Below are 22,772 nucleotides of genomic sequence, written 5' to 3'. Positions count from 1 at the left end.
ATGATGACTTTGATAAAAAAAAAACGTTACTACTTACACTACTGGCATGAGAAACATGAGCCCTGTATGGCTGAAATAATTCCAAATAAGTAGTTTATGAAGGTTTTTTTTTTTAATAAACAATGGAGTGAGAGAAAAAAAAAGTTTGTAAAACTCTGACGTTCAAAGGCTCTATTTTGTCACTATTTGGCATTCCTCAAAAACATGTACCAATCACATATGGTTAAAGAATCTTAGTAAGAAATAACTCCTAATACAAACATCTCGTTTTCCTAGCTATGATTTAATGCTTTAACATTATGCCAAAAAATTGGTGTCAGTGTAATCCTTTGTTTCATTCGAAAAGGTTATACACAAGTTTTGCTTGTTGTGGAAATATTACTCATGGTTTCCTCACTAATTCTACAATAAGCATGGGAAATTAATGAATGAAACAAAATGTACATGTTATTATAATAAGCTTCAATGGTAAGGAGTTTAGGCATAAATCACTCACTTGGCCCATCTTCACTGTTAGCGGCATCACTTGTCCCAGCTTCCGCAGTCTACCGAACAAAAAGACAATACTATAATCCAAACAAGCGAAATTTCTAACGGCATCACCCCACAGGAATTGGACGCCATGTAACTTTAAGAGCAAAGAAACCCTTGTAATAATGAAAATAGATCAGTTTTATCAAATTGAAATGAATGATTCTTCAACATAAAACAGATAGGAACTCGGACAAATGGCATGTTATCGCCCCGGTTTGTCAAATTGAGTTTACTTTGAATAGGGATAGAATGAAGTGAAATGATTGTTAATTTATAATTTTAAATTAAATATAGCTCAGATTACAACTTCCTTAAATACTCAATATTTACTCAAATTAAGCCAACTATATATATGAGGCGAATACTGTTATATGCTCATTTCTATATATATATATTACAATGGTGTGCTGTGTGTTATTTTCGGTATCATTGTCTAAATTTGATTAACAAGACTACACCAAACATATGTCAAACCGTGTATCCACTTTGCATCCGACGATTCAACTTCCCAGTAAAAACAAATATCCTCTACACTGCCATAGTAATTTAACGGATCTAAATAAGCACACATGCCAAAACGTGACCCTTCCTGTTTAGCAAAGTTGAAGAAGCTGACTCTGCAATTTTTCATTGTAGTTTCATGCGAACTGTTTGCTATAACACACTCGGTTTCATGAAGCAGCCTGTCAAAATATTAGTTCGGCCGTGTTGGTGAAACAAATATTATCAATATCCAAAAGACCCTATAATAGTTAAAGTTCTTGGCTGTACGTGTGTACTTGTTTTATATATAAATCATTCAGTAAACTAGACGGTCAATAAAATTGGTACACTTTTTGGTTTGATTTAGATAAATGGATATCAAAATGATATCTATGGCTTAATCTACCTCCCCGCTTCCTCAAAAACAAAATAATAATAATGTACAACGATTTGCTGGTAATTACACTAGGTATATTGTGTAAGCAGCTGAATATTATAATTAAATCCTTTCTAATCGGTGACTTACCGTATCTTTCAGTTTATATTTAGAAATTTATAATTTGACAACATCAATTCGGAGAGACAGGCATTGACATTGCCGGATACAAAATATCTGCCAAGATATTTATAGCTCATCGAGAAAGAACAATATAAGTTCTAAACGTGATTAAACATTTCGTTTGAACCATATACCGAACAACATATTCAGTAGCGAGATATTTTGCCTAAATTATGATCTGGACATATGAAACGAAGGATCTTGGCAATTTACAGTTCCATATGTCAATTCTACTTTTAGCTTCTACTTAATCCTAAAATTAATCATATATCTTTTGGAGCCAGTTAGCACCATCAACAAATTTAGTGAAAAAGTGATTATTCTAATAATTTAACATTAACTGAGATAGTTTGCTTTAACTCACCAGAATGTAACTGATATAAATATTGTATATTGTTTACCGTTAAATATCGTTTTGGAAAATGGGTGGATTTCGGTTCGAACTACGACTGTACACTATATCTTTAAACACGTTAGTCGTTCACACTATAATTGAAAACTCTTCAGAATCTGTATTTATTACTTTGTTGTCTGGTAACACATTTTAATGAATTTATGTAATATCTTCTGAAGGACAGCCTATCTTTTAATTAGTGTTTAAAAAGTCAGTTAGAATGATCAGCACTAAATACAAACGTTAAGTTATAAGAAAAAGTTATCATTTCACACTTGTCTAGGTGAAGTTGCACATTTAGACTCATTATATTAAAATTTACTATAAACTGTAAATTTATTCAGCAACTTACTCGACGCTAGAAGAAAAACTTATTGTGTTATTAAAAGGAGAATCGCAGACTGACCCCAGTAATAATTATTAAATATAGATACAATGATGTTATTAGGAAAATATTTGGTATGTAAACACAATCTACGAAACGTTTCACTTCAAAAGTGAAGATTTTTTCTTTTGAAAATCAAGCAAAATATGTATAGCAATTTTTGGTGATGTATTTTCCATACGTTGTCCTAATTTTATGTTAACGTTCTGGTTACTCAAGTTTAATGTGATTTTCGTTAATCACTAGGATGTACTATAATATAGCTATGATGCACAGATGATTTATAAAATATTTTACCTGGACATTTTACGGCCACTAAATGAAACAATCCTTGAGAAGTAAATGGTTCATTTGGATATAAAATTTGCAGGTATTTTTTTTCCATAAATTCAAGGTTTGACACTAAAAATTGTTAAGTGGACCGATTCTGTGCGAAATGACGACATCTTTAATGTAAGGGGAAGAATAATTCTTTTAAATTGATGACGTTGTTTATGAAGCAGATGTCACAGCTCTCTACTGACTAACATAAAAGTGACAACAAATATATGTTTTGGATGCGTGTAACCGGTAAAAGTGGATAGATTGACATATATCTGGGCAGAACAATAAAAAGCTTTAACAAATAACTATTTCTGAAAAGATCGATTCAACTTTACTCAATAATACTTTGAAGACTTTATGAATATTTGCAATTGATTTTACCCTAGTGAAACTACAGCGTGTGGAGTAACATTAAACATATTTTGTTTTCTACCGAGCAGTTAACTCTGGAAAAGAAACATGGTTCTTTCAAAACTTTTGTTTAAAACATTAATATATCCTTAGTAAGTACAGTGTCGTCTACTGAACGTTATTCTGATTACAAAAATTAATGAGCTTAATAAAGTGCACTTGTTTTACAAAGGATCACTTTGTTCTCCAACGACGAATACTTCTTGAAGTACGATCATATCCTAGTGTTAACTTATTATATACAATCTGCTATAATGAAATCTAACTGTTTATTCAATATGACAAAAACAGCTCCAAATAACACCTTAGTGCATATAATATTATTTTGTGTCACTACCAATGGTCACTTTTCTCGATCTTTTAGGTTCTTATTTTGAGAAAAAAAATGAAAAGTTCAATATAATTGTTGGGTTTTGAATCATATATGATTGCATATGACAACAGTTTATAAGAATCTTTATTTGCTGCCCCAATTTTAATAGTATACATTGATATGCTCAATGTTAGAAACATATGTTCTTAGGCAATAAAAGTAATATCTGATGTAAATTTATCATATATCTTGCATCAAACATAGAATGGGCCCTGATTTCAAAGTTTTAAGGTTATTCGATAAGATATAAGATCCTATCCGATGTGAATATATCTGATATCTGATTTGAAAGTTTTAAGGTTCTTCGTTCAACTAGATCATTTGCTTTTAATTTGAGCTTTTCGGACAAATCTCATTTGATGCGCTGATATCTTTCTTTGAGAAGAGTTACAAGTGTATTAAACTATTGAGATATTTTTTTGATTAATTAAATAATGAAACAGGGATCCTGGACATAGTTCGGTTCTGTTTCTTAATATATGATAGCTATAATAAAGAAAAAACTCTCCACATTTGCTCATGTGTACCTAAACTCTACCTTAGCTTTTTTTTTTTACAAAAATAAATAAAATAAAACATATTGAAACTTCAATAGCCCGGTACTAATCTTAGCAATCGTTAAAACTGGAAGGAAACAACTCAATTGTGACTTTTTAATTTCATTCAATCATTTAAAGTTAAGAATAAGTGAAAGTTATGAAAACGCTCACATCAAGTTTGTTTGTTTTTTTTATTTTGTTTTATCTCTATTTTGTGATTCTATCAAAAACCCAAATAGCTTTTTGTTAACTTAGACAATGGAAATAAATTCTATTCAGATTAGTTGTGCATTTAAATATGGAAACTAAATATGGTAAAGGAATACAACCTCTGGATTTAAAAGTTCCAAATCTTTACAAATACAATTATTTTCTGTGCTCATTCAAGTTGAACGCTGCACTTAATTGTTAGATATTTCATATACATTCCAACTGTTACAGGACACGCCAGTTGTTTTAGCAATATTTAAATAAACTTAATTAAATTTATTTAATTTCATTAGCTGTCAATGTGTATTGATATGCTTTGTACTAAGGGAATACTGATTAATGAGTTTTTATGGTTATGAAGATGTCAGATATTTTCACACCCTATGATAATTTCTTCTCTTACCAAGCATTAATTTAAAAAAAAGTTACATATATTTTAATTCAGTGTGAATTATTGTTAAACCCTTTTGAGAATACTATACTTCAATATTTATTATTTAAACGTTCTCTAAATTTAGCAACTAAAAAGTATTAACAGTCTGTCAGTAGAATAAAATAAAATGTGCTGTATTGATGAAAATTAGTATCTAACATTTTCAATGAAACATGATTGAAACGTCAAGGAATATATCAAATTGTATACACTTACCGTTCTACTTGAATCGAGGAAGCCGGCTGTCCAAAGGAAAAATGAAACTCGAAGTAACGAATAAAATTGATAACAGTACATCTTGATGATGGTGTATCGTCTTCTACAGAGACCTGCTGTTGTCTGAATTACAAGTTGAGAATGACTTTTACCTACTAATGGGTAGCTACAGATACTGCCTCGGGGAACTTACAATGTACAGTAAAACATTGTTTCCATCTTCGGTACTACTAATTATTCACTAAATTGATTGGTTAATTTCATCACGTGATAAATACCTACATCATATGGGAGACTTCCATTAAAACTGCACTTAACAGCGTCTGTAGATAACAGAACAAGGAAGTCCCAAAGCGTGGACACGGATTTGGACGTGATACAAACAAAATGAAGATAAAATTATAAAAAATTCACATTAACGCTAATGAATTTCCCTTGTACTGAATACTACGGTATCTTTTTAAACTATTTAGGAACCAATCATGTTATTGACAAATCTATGTATTCTCTATGAATCGAAATGATCTTTAATTGACGTCAATAGAGCAAATTCTAATCTGCTTCGGTTGTGGTGTCCTTTCTATTGGATATAATCTACCATGTCTTAAATACTTGGGTGCAATAGAGGGTTGACTCTGTTTCCTTTGTCTTGGCTGCAGATCATCAATCATGGGAGGGGGCAGGGGATACGTAAGAATAACGGATTTCATTTGTAGCCTAAATTAAATGAGGAACAGCGCCCATATAACTCTGAGCGCTATATAATGAGCCAACAGAAAATGAAAGCCCACAGCATTCGCTAATCTCATTTCTCAGTATTTTATTTTTCACATTTGTATATGCTTCATTATCACGCACAAATAATATATAATAAATAATATATTGGATAGCAATGCCACTCATGATAGTTTTAAGTGTTCTTTGAAATAATTTTATATTTCATAGGAGTTTTGACGCCCTCACATATGGTGCTAACCCTGGGTCCTAAGCTGTTAGTCATGTTGTTGTTATAATTAACCATTTTAATCAATATACCTCAAGTTTTAGTTTACTAGTTTTGTACATATGATCTCAAAATGCTTATTTTGTAGTTAAGTTTACCTACGCCAAGTAAAGGGCCGTAACCTGCAGGGGGTTGCAGCTCTCCACCCAAGAGTTCCACTTCCTAGAATAAGTAGCCAATGATTATGTGAACGCCTGGACAATATTTGCTATTTCAGTTAGAAATGATCATATCATATCTTCTGATTTCAGAAGATTCTAGGCATGTATTGTAGAAATGGTGTTCAAAACGAACAAAAGGTATATTTTAGCCGCTCCAAACTTATATGAACGATCTCGGATGCAATTACTTAGCGTTTGCTTTGGTTTTCACGGGTTTGGTTAAATTAACATAATTTTTGAGAGATCCTAAAATTTAATCTGCATGCGTGAACACTGTAGCAGTCTAATGTGGAGCTGCGGCTTATAAATATTTTTATTACGGCTATGAGTTTCATAAAGGATGATCAGTTTTATTGTTAGCCCCTTTATCAGTTGATATCCGTTGATTTAACTAAACATTTTGAGGCTCAGTCAGTTCAATCCAGCTCACTTGCCCCTCCAACCAAACTCTAGTAGGTCCCTCTCTGGTATGTAAAACAAATAATGATAACTGAAACCTAACAATTAGAGCTTATGAAGTAAAGCAAAGACCTATTTCTCCCTAACGAAGAGATTTTCTCCCGCATAGAATTCTTCTCATTAACATTCTTTCTTTTTTTGTGGAGGGTACATTTCTACAACATGAGATCTCACAATTTAGAATGTTCATATGCAACTTTACAAGGCTTGGAATGTACCATTTCCGGCTTTCTGGGGAAAAGCATTTTGCGCAAAACTTTTCTAGTTGAACTACGCCCCCAATCGATGCTGACGCTCCGCTTAGAAAGCGTCATGATGGTCCCTTTTGGGAAACTGACCACCCACTAAAAATAACCTAACCAGGGCCCTGGTATAAACGCACATCAAAATCAGCACTATGTAACATTTAGACAACATCTAATGTTTTATCAATTTCACCGTGATATTCTGCCCTGGCTACGGCCCTGAGTATTTTTTTTATAGGTTTTATGTTTCCAATAAAGTGAATGTGCCCAGATACGTAAAGGTGATTTTTATTGTATCTATAATACCATATATGTGCATGTTGTAGACATCTGTATAACAAGATGGTTTATTCTGTGCAAAATTTGAAAATGTTTACGTTGTGGTTTAATATGCCATGATATCAACGATGATAAAGTTACATCGTTAAGTCTTTCTTAATTTATGTCTAATAACTTGACTTTTGTTAAAACATGCTGTCAAGGGACCTAGGGCGGACCGCGAATATTTTTTCCCAAACTGACCTGACACTGAAATTATTTCATCGATTCTGATTGGCTGTCAGCGAGCCAATACGTATCCGTATAGGTGTCCGTACGTATAGGTTAAAGACACAGACATATCGTCAAATGTCTTTCTTGTGTACACTCACTGGCTGGCACACACTCTCTCGCCCTCTTCATGGCCACTGCATATTCGACTAGGCCTATCATGATTCATTTACTAAAAGTATTTTGAATTTATGATGATAAAACTTAAAGTATCGCAACTCCGAATGTACACAAACAACTCGTACATATGCACATCGGCTACATGTATACATTACTAATGCTCTGTGTTTTATTGTGTTTTATACTATACACAGTACAATAGGCTACATTACATGTGTTGTGTAGAGCGAAGTCAAGCGAGTAAACAAACGATCGAGGACTGCCTATAATGCCTGCAGTAGATGGAAATAGTTGCTTCATTGTGTCAAGAACACAATATACTTTCGTTCATTTATACCTACCAAAAGTTTTGGAAAGTTGCTAATGTGAATATCTTGAATTTGTTCGTGTTGATGATACTGATACTGACAGTGTATGGAGGGATCCATGTTGAATACTAAAGTATATCACGTGCTCGCTGAGAGCCAATCAGAATCGAGGAAATAATTTTAGCGTCAGTTCAGTTTGGGAAAAAAATATACGCGGGCGGGACCCTTGAACCCATCCGAAAAAGGTCTTGCACCAAGGCGCTCGCTACGCGCAAACTCCTTCGGTGTTATCAGTGTTCAGTCATTTATGTACCGCGCCCTCAATTTTCAATTGGAATTGACGCCCCTGTCATCACCCATTACAGCATGAACGGATTGTTGATTTAAAATAAAAATTGAAATGATGGCTTCCCATATTATGTGAATTTGAAACTCGTAGCGGAAATAAATATGACTTATAAGAGAAAATAGTCTGTCATTGCTTCAATTATTTTAATTTGAAACGAACGCAACGATGATATATGTAAATGAAATGACGAATTTAAGTGAGAATAATTCGACTATGGTTGTCTAATTTTCGACAAGAAACTGATTTATATTTGACCGCCAAAAATCAATTCAGCTTAAAATTTCCACGATGCAAAAAGACAGGCGATAAATTGGTGGTCTTTAGGTTTGAACTAGAGGAAATGAAGGATGTGGTGCAAATGTGTAGACAAGCAGTTAAGGAAAGCTGTCATTTCATAGCGTAAGCGAGGTATGCAAATCGTGTTTAACCAATCAACCGAAATTCTCTCTTCTTTTGTAACGTAGCTGTAAATTTCTTCAAAGATGTGATACACAAGTAGAAAATAATAAATTCCTGGGAAATTCCATTGTCTTAATGGGACCCTGTACCCTATGACGCCTTTCTTCTTTCTTTATCAATGACAGTGTATGAAACTAAAAGAAAATACAAGATAACATTGAATTCAAACAACTTATGAAATGACTATTTAAATTGAATATTACAATAAAACAGAATGCTCTGTGCTATCGTAATCTTGTTAAGGTAGTACGGTGTTAAGTCATCGTGTTTCTATTGTAAACCACTGCAGCCTGTTTAAACCGCGCACTTTTAAGGGTTAAATGATGTTCTATTTCATGCATATCAATCATATCATATAGCCAAAGTTGTGCCTTCAGTAGTTCTTTATATTCTTTATTTTTAAATATTAATAGTGCTTAATACGGGAGCGTAGTGCTGCCACGAAAAAGAAACAAATTATCTCGAAAGTCTATTTTTAGTTCGGATTTTCTATTTCGTAAGTTCGAATATACTTTCGTAAATTTGAAAAGTTGTTTTCATCGTTTCCAACATGTTGTGGCAGAAATACTTTTCCGTAGCTTATATTATCAGCTTGTAAAATTGTGTTGTTGTGATTTTATTCGAAAGAATATTTGCATTTGTTATTGAACCGCTTCAACCTCTCCAAAACTGTCCAAAAATTGTAAGTGCTAATAGATGTGTCTTCTCCAGGAGTTTATAAAATCTTGGTATCGCTGTCATTGACTGTTTTACTTTTACTATTCTTCTGATGATATTCTGTTCTTTATAATACAGCGTCAGGTAGGTGACCAAAAAATAAAAACGGACACTTGTTGTCATCTATCACGTTTATTCATTGACTTTTACATTTGTCTTTCTTTGTAGTAAAGAAATTATCGCATGAAGAGACACGAGAAAAGATTACTAGAATATCATCTCTTGATTTAAAATGTTTGCGAATTGACACATAAAGTAATAATATATAATAATTACTTCTATTTGTTATAGATTTTAGAGATTACTTGGTGGAAATATAAGTGGAAGATGTAATAACATATGAGATCGTGCAAGCACTAGTTCTTTCCAGATACCTAAATAAGCTGTTCTAAAACACAATACAGAGTGTGAATTGTAGCGATCGAAATTTTCAGTTGTTCTTCGTTTTACGAGTTTTTACTTGTAAAACCTTGGCGGTAGTGCTGTCCATTTTCAGGTTAAGCTGGACGAATCTTCATTTCAGTACATTTGATGTTATAATCCGGTCCTGGGATATAATAACAATATATGCTAGAATAACTATTTAGACTGGCGTGGTAGTCACCGTTGAGGTTAGAGTCATAGCAATCATCGTACCACCATGCGCCGTGATAACTAACCGCACAGTTATTACTATAAGCATCGTTGTCCCTCTCTTTGGTACTGAACTCGTGATTCAGGTGATAACGCAAGAATTTACCATCAGGACTGCTTCTCTCATCTGTGGAATAGAATGAGGCACAGCATGTCAAGCTAGCATATATACATATAAATCAGATGTATTAAGAATTGAAGGAGGATTAAACGTAGTAAGAGAGAAGGGGGGGGGGGGATAAAGCTTATTTTCTCACAAGAATAAATCTGATTAAATATTTTGGTTTGTACACTTTTTAAGTTATTTATTCATATGCACCATTTCTATTACTGATCTTCAGTTAGGTGACATTAGCCTTGTTAATATTCATCAAATTTTAAATGACTCCTAAGAAATGATCCTACACACATTCTATTTATTTATCATTATTGATATTTATAGAGTTAATATTTCCATGTGTTTTATAATTATGAAATAATTACTGAAATTTATTATGGTGGAAGCGATGCTGTGAACATGCGTCATTGGTAATTTATGATCCGATTTATAAAAGGTAGCAGAACGCCAGTTGTTTAATTGTTCTATTGATCAAATGCATGTCGAGGAGCTCTTTTAACTTTTTAGCTTTATGTCAATAGAAATTCAATAAACCGCATCATGCGATGAACATGAAATGCAGCACGGCGATACTAATCAGTAGGGTAAAATCATGCAATAACCCATAGCCCCACCGTTGAGTATTTATTGGTGTCTGAGATAGATACGTAATGTCATCGACTTTTGTTCTAAGTTTTTCGCGGGACAGTTTATGGGAAAGGTCACACATATGATTCATTAAATGTCTGTGATTCTGTAATGTAAAAAGTGGCATGAAGGCATTTCTTAAACTTCACGTTTGTCGGCTTAAGAAAGTCACCGCTAGGAATATTTCCTGAGAATTATCTTTATTCAGTTTATAAAAACCATGCAATTACTTTCCATGCTGTTTGAACCATAGTTTACTGTTCATAGATGGAAACAGTTTCAAATCGCTTCATTATCTTTCTGCAAATTCTGCAAATCAAATCATCATAGTAACCTCTCCTCTCCTTGAGGTATATCATAAAAGAAAAAGTAGATACTGTCAACTGTGTTCACTTATGATTGTGGTAAATAATTAAAAATATATAGTCCCCTTTCTTCAGATATGATCGTGTTCCTGTTATTCACGAAAGTTACTTAAAGCCTAGCTTATTATTATTATTTTATGTGCAAAATTACCTGTTTCCGGGGTCAGCTTGAATATCTTTCTATAATAATATATGTATGATTATAATTGTGTATATGTTGCAAATCCATTGTGTTTTATTTTTCATAAATTGATATATGCTGAAGAAAATAATTCCGATTGGTAGTGTGAATATCTATGAATCTCTCGATTAGCTCAGTGCATAATTTGAATATATCAGATTTGCTAGGTGTTGAAATCCGATAGTGCAACCTTAATTTTTTTAATTCCTTAAAAGCAATTTAAGGAAAAAAGATCTAAATGCAACCAGAAGCACATAAATCATACATATTTAGAATGGTACCCACCTACGGTTCCACTGTAAGTACCGAGTCCCGACAGTCGGTAGTTGTCACTCTCATCATTGATGCGGAAGAAATCGAACTTGCCGTAGTACGAATTATACTCTCTAGTCACTAAATCAATTCGGATTCTATATCTCTTTTGTGTTGTCAAGTAATACAATTTATCGTTTTCCAGCCAAAATTCAGTTGAAAGGTTGCCAAAACCAACTTTGTAGCTGTTCCAGTTGCGGTAGAAGTCAATACTACCATCTTGTCGACGCTGGAACACCTTTTATGAGTATGTGATGAAAAGGGAAACAAAAATAATGAGACTTTTCTTATCAATCTATAGAGCTTTTCATTATAAATTTGATTTTAACTATTTTCCTACGCAATGAAAAGCTCCTTCCAATGAAACTTATGAAACGAATATCTATCAGTATGAGTCACTCGATGATTGATTAGATAGATCTTTACCGACTATGTTTTTTATGTTTCTCGACCTGATAGACAATATCACTTTGAACCCCCATTTAGGATATATGAGAGCTTCCTTACGTCGTCCTTTGGAAATTATGTTACGATACATACCAGTGAAAGATCAATCTTTTAGACTTATCCGATCGTCAAACTTGACAATTAACATATATTAATTATATTATGAACGCGAGTCAGACTGCTACTAACCGTCCACCCTCCTCCATCAGTCATGTTACAGTATACCTCAAATGCTGACCCGGTCCATCCGGTTGGTTTGATTCTGTATATACCGCTGTTTCTGGCACTATCATCATCATAAATTTCCTGACAATCTTTAGGTGGTCTAGTGCATGTTACACCGTCACCTCTGTAGCCATTAGCACAATAACATTGTCTTATGTCATTTCGTACGCCACACTCCGCTTTAGGGCTACATGCGTAACCTTCATCCCAGATGATCAGTCCGTTAGTACAAACACCCTTTCTTGTACATCCAGAATTCACGAAAAATTCACCATCCTATAAGAAAAAAACACATTTTATATTCTCATTATTGTTTAATATCGTTATATGCTGCCCTCTCCATACAACATCATTATTAAACCTACCACATTTCAAGATATATGAAATCGTACTTCTCTTTTAGCCAAGATATGAAGTTGGACACCTTCGTTACCGTATGACTGCAACTCGGCAGTAACGGCTTAATGAAGTTTTTATTATTGCACCTGATCGACCGAGATAGAAGAAAGTAGAAATGATCGGTTTCTACATTAAAATAAAGGGTCGATTTGCTTTTCTGAAATAACTGACTCCTATACTGACTGGTACGATCGTCTTTCCTTCCGATACGTAACATCCACATTGTTCACGAGGTACACAGTCAGATCCCTTCATGAAGAATCCATCGGGACAAAAACAGACTTCACCATCAGTACAGACCTCATCCTGACAGATTCCTGGAGCTTCACAAGTTCGTTGACACGCGGTACTGCAGTTGTCAATGTCCATATTGCTGGGACAGAATGTTATAGCATCTGTAAGATACAATCACTTGGAATTATTGTAACAGTAATGTTACTGGGAATGTATTTAACAATATGAAGTAAATTAAGTGTTTTATAAGTAAAGTTCAGATGTATTCTTTTGTCGAAAAGATGGTTGACCATAGAAGGATGTACCAAATGGGCCAGAGAGGTTTGTCGGTGATATTCCCCAGATGACCCTGCATAAATGTCATATTATGTCATGTTTGACGACGTCACAAAACAATACATCTTCACATATATCTAAGCATTGTAAGACATATGATTATGATATTGCATTGTTATCTAATTTATTCGTGATAACTCACCAGTATTCTCTCCAGAATAATTGCTGAGGTTGCCCAGCTTGAAGTGACTGAAGGCGTCACTTATACGGAAATGATCGTAAGAAACCCGGATTAAGTAACCGCTTGATGTGGTTATCTCAATCACCAGTTGGTATTTCTTCTGGTTGGTCAAGAAAGACAACTTCTCGTTGCCGAGCCAGAATTCATGAGAGAGAAACCCGGAGCCAGACTTGTAGCTGTCCCAGTCGCGCCGGAAATCGATGGACCCGTCGGCGCGCCTTTGTATTACCTATGAACAGAGTAGTTACCAAAATGACTGGTAAGTCACTGATCTTTCATTCGATGCTTTACATGTTGGCATCCATAACAGTCGTTTCTTTCTTTACTCAATAAAATCAGAACGTAATTTTTTTTACCACATGTAACTTGGTTACTTGTATTTCTAACATTGTTACTACTCTCCCAGCTGCGGTGAACATTATTGTTTCAGTATGAAAATTGTCGAGAGAAGAGCTAGAAATCAGAGACATACCGTCCATCCACCGGAACTGTCGGTGTTATCGCAGTAAACCTCAAATGGTTCCGGATAACCATCTGGTTTGATCATGAAGACACCGGAAGAGTTATGGGATGAACATTGCTCCTGGACTTCTGTGCAATCTCTCGGATAAGTCGATTGTTGATAGAAGAAAAATGATGATTGACCTATGATGTGATGGAATAAAAATTTAGTTGTCCTCATTATTTGTTAACTTTGCGTTTTCAATGGTTTACGCCTATAACACACATCACGTTCTTAATTCCCCTATTCGAAAGACTTCACACCCGTAGCTTCTCCAAAAATATGTGAATTTAAGAAAAAATGCGGATCACTACGTACTTAACACTTCAATACACATATCTGAAATGATTTCTGGCGACTATTTTGAATTTGAATGACCGAAAACACCTTAAATCACCGTCTATTCTCGTCTACTAATACTTCAGACAAAGCTCCGCAAACCACGCCCAATTCCTGTGTATATACTCCCGGTACTACATGATAAATATAATGTTACATGGGTTTAATTTTTATTTAAATTACATGTTTAGAATCGAGAGGGGTAAGCATCACTCACCTGATATCTTTCCATTAGTAAATCCATCACTTGTCTGTTGGGCACTCTAACAAAAGAAAAATTCATATATGTAAATGAATAACAGGAAGGTGACTTTGTTGTTTTAAACAATGGAATAGAGCAAAGTAGTTTATGGATAAAAGCATGATTCGAATCAGTGACCTCTGGATATCAAACCCTGAAAAAGATTTCAAACTTTTAGAAAACAGGTTCTTATTATCTTTCCGAGTCAATGTGAAATATGTGTCCCATTTACGTTGAGAAGTATTAATGGAAATATTGGGCGTACATGAATACATCGATGAATAAAACAAGTAGTGATTGCCGGTTGGATAGATTTGGGGGTCGCAACGATGTCGGTTACTATATGGGTGCTACAATCTTTTTATTGAAGTTATTGAAATTGGTTCATTTAAAATTAGAAGGAAGATGTATTCCAATTGAAATAAGAGGAACGAGAGAGAGACGGGAGATGGACACATATCACTCGCCTTGCTTTTATCTATTCTCAAGTTGTCCATTTCAAAATATTTTCGCTGACAAGCTCACACATTCCTCTCTCAAACAACGGGAGGGGGATTGTGAAAACATGGAGTCTTTCAATCTATTTAGAGGTGTTAATACAGATATTGGTAAAATACCGTTGTAAGACACATGTTATCGGTTAACACTAAATAGAGATCAGATAAACAGCCTAACTATACCATAAATAATCCTTAGTCATAAATCCTCCAAGGGCTCATTTTACAACGCTCGAATGATAATGAATCAAAAAGCAAATTACATGTGAAATGTACAATAATTGATATAGGCATTGTCGTTCTTTCTAAACAGAGAATAATCTCAATCTTTGCATTCAAAATTTTACACTAAAGAGAAAAAAATACGAGACAGTTAAAGCGAAAATGCACTTATTGTGTTTACAGGCTGTACGAGTTTTATATCTACCAGGAAACAATATAATTATACAATACTGAATTAAATCCTGATAATTTCTTGTAAGGTTGACAAAAAACTATTGATATAGGCATTGTCGTTCTTTCCAAACAAAGAGTAATCTCAATCTTTTTCATTCGAAATGTTATATTTAAAAGAAACAAATTGACTAGGCCTTTAAACCGAAAATGCATTTATTTCGTTAAAACACGGTATAAGTTTTATATCTACGATGAAACAAGATCATTACAGTAACTATAGTTAGATCCTGACAATTTCTTATAAGGTTTTTAATTTACTTTCGAAAACTCAACTAAAATAATTTTTGGGAGCGGGTGGAGGTTTTGTGAGGGAGAGGATTTAGCATTGTCGTACCAGCTTTGTTAAACATGACGAAATCAATACAGTGAAATAGATCGAACAGTGCACACGTAGTTTTAGGTTTTATTGTACAAAAATATCAACTCTGTTATTGAAAAAGTGACAACGGAACCAGAAAGAGCAAATTCAAGTATAGATTTTTTAGCTAATGATTACAGAATGAATAAATTACGACATTTTTTAAAGAAAATTCTTTACGTGGCATTCCCTTTAAATGAATTGTTATTATTGTATTTTTCAACAACAAAAACACAAACATTGCTCCGGAATTTCGGTCTATTTTGAGAAGGAAATACTTTTTTTCACAATGGAAAATGGCTTATGAAACTTCAGAGGAAAATATAGATAAGATATTTTTATAAAATTTGTAAAATCAACAAGAAGTGGCATTAGAATTTCCTCGATTTTTGTTATCTAACGGTTGTTCGATATTATTCTAAGAAGCACTTTATTTGTGTTTTTATTTAAATAATAATTAATGACGTAAAAGTTATTTATCTACGAGTATGGGATTGGTGTATCTGTTAGTTGTGATCCATTTTAAGTAAAGTCTGGTCCATTTATAAAGTTACTATGACATAAACAAATACGAATAACTAATAATATCGCCGAGCTAACTGAAAAAGAATAAACAGAGGTATCTATATATACAAACGTTTTGTCGATATATTAAGTATCAATGATCAGCAACAGACTTTCAGTGTTAAATGACAAACATCTCGTCGCTGTGATCTAAGTTATTAAGAATCTGACATAAAGAAAAAGAAGATCAAATCAACAAATATTGAATTTTCGAATGTTTAAAAAAGTCTCAGCCAATTTAGTTGGATGTCAGGTCTTTCCGAATGTAATATGTATCCCGGAATCTTATACTCTAAGTAAGTAGTCGAGAAAAAACTATCGGAACTAGTATTGTTCGAAACCGCAATGAATTTTGGACTTAATATTCTGATAACACAATTGCTGGAATGGGTTACGTTCTGTTGAACCAAGAATATATATTGATCGCGAATCATAATTCTTTGTATGAGCTATGATAAATACTCATACAAGTATTAGACAAATAATGATTTGTTAAATTCATTGAAATTAAGCAAAATATGTGTTTTCTTTCTATTTATAGTACAAATCAATGTTTTACATTTACTTAGGATCTCCTGAATATTTTGAGAAGGAAATACTTTTTCACAATGGAAAATGGCGTATGAAACTTCAGAGGAAAATATAAATAAGATATTTTTATGAAAATTGTAAAATCAACAAGAATTGGCATAAGAATTTCCTTGATTTTTGCTATCTAACGGTTGTTCGATATTTTCGCTAAGAAGCCCTTTTTTCTGTTGTTATTTAATAACAATTAATGACGTAAAAGTTTTGTATCTACGAGTATGGGATTGGTGTATCTGTTAGTTGTGATCCATTTTAAGTAAAGTCTGGTCCCTTTATAAAGTTACTATGACATATTCGCTTAAGAAACGTATACGAATAACTTATAATATCGCCCAGCTAACTTAAAAATAATAAACAGAGGTATCTATATGTACAAACGTATCATCAATATATTAAGTATCAATGTTGAGCTATAGACTTTCAGTGTTAAATGACAAACATCTCGTCGCTGTGATCTAAGTTATTAAGAGTCTGGCATAAAGAAAAAGAAGATCAAATCAACAAATGTTGAATTTTCGAATATTTAAAAAAGTCTCAGGCTATTTAGTTGGATGTCAGGTCTTTCCGAATGTATTCTATATCCCGGAATCTTTTACTCTAAGTAAGAAGTCGAGAACAAACTATCGGAACTTATGTTGTTCGAAACCGCAATGAATTAGGACTTCACATTTTTATAAGACATTTGCTGGAATGGTTAACGATCTGTTGAACCAAGAATATATATTGATCGCGAATCATAATTCTTTGTATGAGCTATGATAAATACTCATACAAATATTAGACAAATAATGATTTGTTAAAATCATTGAAATTAAGCAAAATATGTATTTTCTTTCTATTTATAGTACAAATCAATGTTTTACATTTACTTAGGATCTCCTGATTTTGTTTGTAAATAAAAAAAATCTTATCAGAGTGGGAAATTATGGAACAATACGCAAAACTAACCACAACTCACATACTTTTGTAGATAAATGAAAGGAAGAACAAATATTAATAAGTATAGGCCTACATCAACATGGTTCCATATGACGTTGCGGAATACTTTATCTTAAAAGTATATAGTTGAACGTATTACCCTTAGTAATTAATTTGACAGTACACTTTTCGTCCGTTTCTATTTTTTGTGTGTCCTGAAACGAAGGTCGCAATTCGCAGCTTACCTACGATTGACATAGCTTTGCTCTGGTGAAGCAAGTCCCAAAGGAACTTAATATTTGAAAATATAATGACGTTATACCGATCCTTACCAAGACTAAGTAGGAATTGATTATTTCCTTAAAAACCTCATATTGACGAGACTGTTTTATGTTTGACAAATTATTGGTGGCCAAAAAAGTTTTAATAAAAACAAAAATAAAATAGTCACCGAACCTTTAACTTTAAGTGACAAAGAAAGGGTCCTTTTTACAAAACATTGCTTTCGATTTTTACAATAATTTTTTGTTTGAGTTTTAATAGAATATTCTACTTTCTTGAAGCTGCACACAAAATATTATTTGATAGATGATATTACGACGAGATACATTTTACGTATGCTGGTCTATTCTTTTATTTTAAATTGAAGAACATGTTTCATTTACGTTCTGACTTCTGTCATCCTTAGCTTTTCTAAGCCTGATTAAGACATTCAATGAAGGGGCAGCTGTGAAGAATGAATGCCAATGGCTCTCGAAGTTTAGAAGGTGAAATTTAATTGACTCATTTACTTAGGATCTCGTGAGTTTTGTTTGTAAATAAAATACAATTTTTTCATGGTGGGAAATTGTGGAACAATACGCGAACATAACCACAAATCACATACTGTTGTAGCTAAATGAAAGATCAAATATGAATAAGTATAGACCTACATTAACATGGTTGCAAATTACGTTGCGGAATACTTTATCTTACAAGTATATGGTTGAACGCTTTACTCCTAGTAATTATTTTGACAGTACACTTTTCCTCCGTTTCGTTACCTAGACTAAGTTTCGTTTTGTTTTGTCTCATTTCCAAGACTAATTAGGAATTAATAATTTCCTTAAAAAAACTCATATTGACGAGACTGTTTTATGTTTGACAAATTATTGGTGGCCAAAAATGTTTTATTACAAAAAAAAGAATTTAGCCACCGAACTTTTAACTTTAAGTCACAAAGAAAGGTCCTTTTTAGAAAACATTGATTTTTTACAATTTGTTTTTTAAAGTATTTATAGAATATTCTTCTTTCTTGAAGCTACACACAAAATATGATTTGTTAGGTGATATTACGACGAGATACATTTTACGTATGCTGGTCTATTCTTTTATTTAAAATTGAAGAACATGTTTTGTTTACGTTCTGACTTCTGTCATCCTTACCTTTTCTAAGCCTAATTAAGATATTCAATGATAAATGAAAAAATGAATAATATTTAACTTTGTTATGTATTCATTGCTTAATTGAAATTGATAGATTACTCTTCACTAAAGAAAATCTTATATTTTATCTTCGGAATACAAAATTGGTAGCATTATAGTAAATAATAAGTTTCAATGTGAATTTAAGTCGACGGATGAAAACTTAAAGAGTAATATTTTAATTAAAAACATTTTTTTCTCGTTAATTATTATAAAGTTAAGAAACTGAAGCGAGTTATTCAAAGTATGGCCATGTAAATCTTAGCTAAAACGTTTCTATTAATATAATTGAAAATATCGTAGTTTGATTTAATAATTTAGGTTAAACTTGCATTTATGACAGTCTGCATTATGTCTGATATCATTTAAAGTTCTGAAGTTGTACCTGTGAGGGAGCTATATCATTTACAGGTTAATTTATTTATGAATTAATAAAACAACATGAGCTTCATATTTTATACAACTTTTATACTTATAATATTAAAAGAACTTTGAATGTGTCACTCCAAGTTTATGTCTTAAATGTTTCTAGAGCGTTAATAAGTTACTATTAATATTAAAATAAATTTTCTTATTTGAAAAACAACCCATCCTTAATATTCGATCTTTCATCTAACACCTTTATTTTACATAAAGAATAGTGGCTTCTTCAATACATTGCAGAACGTCTAAAAGTTTACGCTTTTAATTTCTAAGATAAATGTAAAACATAGGAACTTGAAAGCATGAGATTTAATCTAATTTAAATCTAATTTCAAATATCTTTGCAAACAATATAATAAATAATGATTTTTGAATATCTTTTTTTTAAATCTTGATTTGTTAAAATATAGTCGAAAAGGAGTGCTGTTAAAGATTTATTAGATTTTCTTTGGGTTCAAGTTCAAAAACCTTTTGTGGGGAGTTAAAAATAACTTGAAAGTACTTAATTTAATTTGAATAAGGTATACCCGATCTGAGTTAACTCTAATCACTGACATATATTTTCCATTTATTATTACTTTGCTGAAATTTTTTCCACGCACTTTTGATACAGACCATCATTTTTGTTTCTATACAGAGATGAAAATTGTAATCTGTAATTTGAGGAATTATGATGTCTCCATTACCAATATCTTATACCATCTTTTGAACAATCATAACTTTACTAAAAATTTCTGTTACCGAGCAAGTACATTGGAATACCTATACTACGGCATATGACCGAAGATTTAAAAATATATAAACGTACTAGAACTTACCGATTCACGACAAACGAGGCAGCTAGTTGTCCAAAGAAAAAATAAAACTTGAAACATTGAATAAAACTTGCTGATCATTTTGACGAAAGAGTGAAATCTTTTCTGGTGACTCGCCCTTCTCTGAATTCAAGTTGATAATGACTTTCACCTCTGTCGATGACATAACGTACCTTGTATCGAGTAATTTAGAATGTACGGTAGAACATACAGAACATTGTTAACTCATTTGGAAAATGCATTATAGTAAAATGATAGTTTATAGCTCCCACTTTACGCTAAATTTTGCCTCTTACCAGCGTCGGTAGACCGAAGAACAAGGAAGTCAAACATCTTTGGACACGGATATCGAGACTACTGATATCGTACAGTACAAACTATGAGTCAGCCATCTTGATATGATTCTTCCCCTCGTGATCTCTTTCGGAAAACAAAACTGTGATTTTCAGTTAAGTCCATAACGTAAAGCTACATAGCCGTGGTTGAAATAAATATGATTTAAATTACTTTAATTAAATATTTCTGTATTCAGATTAAACCTTAACTGTAGAGAAAAGGGTTGAGGTTTATGGGAAGCCAATCTAGGACTTCTAGGGGTTCTAATTCCCGTCAAACCCTGCACTTTTTGTTAACGCCCTGACGAAAAGATGAAAGAACTACGATATGCGCTGACAGTAAAGTAAAGGCAGTAAATCACCTAACTGTATATTGCTAGCAGGGCTATTCTGATGAAAAAGTAAGACTAACAATCATCATATAAAAATTAATATGAAAGGGACTCAAACGATTAACAATTACATCCAACTATAAACACCTACATCAAAGTCTGCAGTGTTTTGTGGACATCGGTACTTTATGAGTTGAATATCAATACATGGGTGTGAAGACTTCAATAGGTCTGACAAGCTTAGTTGGAATTAATGTTAAAAATTTCTCTTTGCCAGAGTTATTATTTATATTAAAAAAGGTAAGTTTTGGTCCTGGAAAATTAACTTGGTATCGTTATTCAAGAAGCTATACATGTTCATGATTTAAGCAAATAAGCAGGAGAACAAAAGATTTTTCCTGCATATTGCGCTGTGACCACATACAATCACCTTTCATAGGTTATAGGCAATAGGCTTTCCTGTAGGAAAAATGGCTGGTTAGGCGAAATGACCAGGCTGATTTGGCGAAATGACCAGGCTGGTTGGGCGAAATGACCATGCTGGTTGGGCGAAATGGCAGTTGGGCGAAATGGTTGTTGGGCGAAGTGACCAGAAAGCCTTAGCACACTAGTGTTTAATTTCAATAAATGAACTTTCATTCGAAGTATTGTAATATTATGTATGTTATATGAACGTTAATGAGTGAATAAATATTGGGAATTGAGAACAAATTATTTTAATAGTGATTCATTAACCTTTAAGTCATGTATACGATGGTGTGTTCGCCGGCAGTAAATCCTTGAAATCAAGAGCTCGTTGTCTAAATTTTTGTCTTGCTGTTTGTTTATATTCTGTGTTACAAATCCAAACAAAAAATATCATCTTAAACAGATAAAAGACAGTCTTACCGATTAAACAAGTTAGTGTTTTTTTTTTCTGGTGGTCATTCGAGTGGGAAGGTATTAAACTTCCACGTCCCAACTCTCTGCTGATAAAGTGTCAACATTTTTCGATTTACAAAACAAACATTTCAGTTATATATTTAATATTAAGGATTCATTATTATTTCACTGGATTCAGTTTTCTTTATTTGCATAAAGTTTGCTTGTATTACAATACAAATTCTTGCGTAAACATCTACAAGACCAATACGTGTAGGTAAGCCATGGTTAAACTTGGACAACCGTTTGTTATTCGCTCACGAAAGTTTTGACTTGAATAAACTGAATCTCGTATAACTTATGAAGTAATGAAGTACCACGCATTGGAAGGCATGTGAAATGCTCACTGATTCTATACTAACGTATTACTAATCGAAGCACTGGATGGCATTTCAGTGTTACAAACAAATCTTATCCAAAAAATACGGGGCAGTTTGTCGAACTGTGTTTAAGTATGTAGTGAGTTAACTTCTAATAACGACTGCTAAGTATGTCGCCCCTATTATTCTGCTTCTGCTATATGTTTATGAAATGTCTTGCTAACATTGCTCTGCTTTCCTTGTTCAGGGTAACTACTCATTGAAGTCGCTGCATTCCGCTTAAAGGATTTGGCTCTTTGAATGAACTTACTCCCCGTCGCCACGCATTAGTAAGAAGTAAGCATTAGTAATAAAATTGATAAAAACAACAGAATAGCTAAATAAATAAAACCAACACCAAACTAGAACCC

The 22,772-nt window shown here is 32.9% G+C and overlaps 2 protein-coding genes across 2 annotated transcripts in view; both read right to left on the bottom strand.

Annotated features, from left to right (window-relative positions):
- Positions 1-5,022, bottom strand: part of LOC139974003 (uncharacterized) — a 90,262-nt gene extending 85,240 nt beyond the window's left edge. Inside the window, exons 1-2 of the mRNA XM_071980915.1 lie at positions 4,862-5,022; positions 497-545 (exon numbers count right to left, since the gene is read on the bottom strand). Of these exons, the coding sequence (XP_071837016.1) occupies positions 497-545; positions 4,862-4,942 (130 nt within the window). The 5' untranslated portion in view covers positions 4,943-5,022. The remainder of the gene's footprint in view (positions 1-496; positions 546-4,861) is intronic.
- Positions 5,023-9,362: 4,340 nt separating this feature from the next.
- Positions 9,363-20,568, bottom strand: LOC139973999 (uncharacterized). Its single transcript, XM_071980910.1, has 8 exons — positions 20,458-20,568; positions 14,348-14,393; positions 13,762-13,934; positions 13,251-13,518; positions 12,722-12,933; positions 12,104-12,415; positions 11,441-11,705; positions 9,363-9,991 (listed from the first exon to the last, which is right to left on the bottom strand). The coding sequence occupies exons 1-8, from the start codon at positions 20,533-20,535 to the stop codon at positions 9,729-9,731; spliced, it is 1,617 nt and encodes a 538-aa protein (XP_071837011.1). The 5' UTR covers positions 20,536-20,568; the 3' UTR covers positions 9,363-9,728.
- Positions 20,569-22,772: the final 2,204 nt, after the last annotated feature.

This window comes from Apostichopus japonicus, chromosome 9, assembly GCF_037975245.1.
Source record: "Apostichopus japonicus isolate 1M-3 chromosome 9, ASM3797524v1, whole genome shotgun sequence".
In the NCBI taxonomy this organism is placed as follows: domain Eukaryota; kingdom Metazoa; phylum Echinodermata; class Holothuroidea; order Aspidochirotida; family Stichopodidae; genus Apostichopus; species Apostichopus japonicus.
The sequence above is the reverse complement of the archived record's forward strand: the minus strand, read 5'-3'. Positions and strand labels throughout refer to the sequence as shown.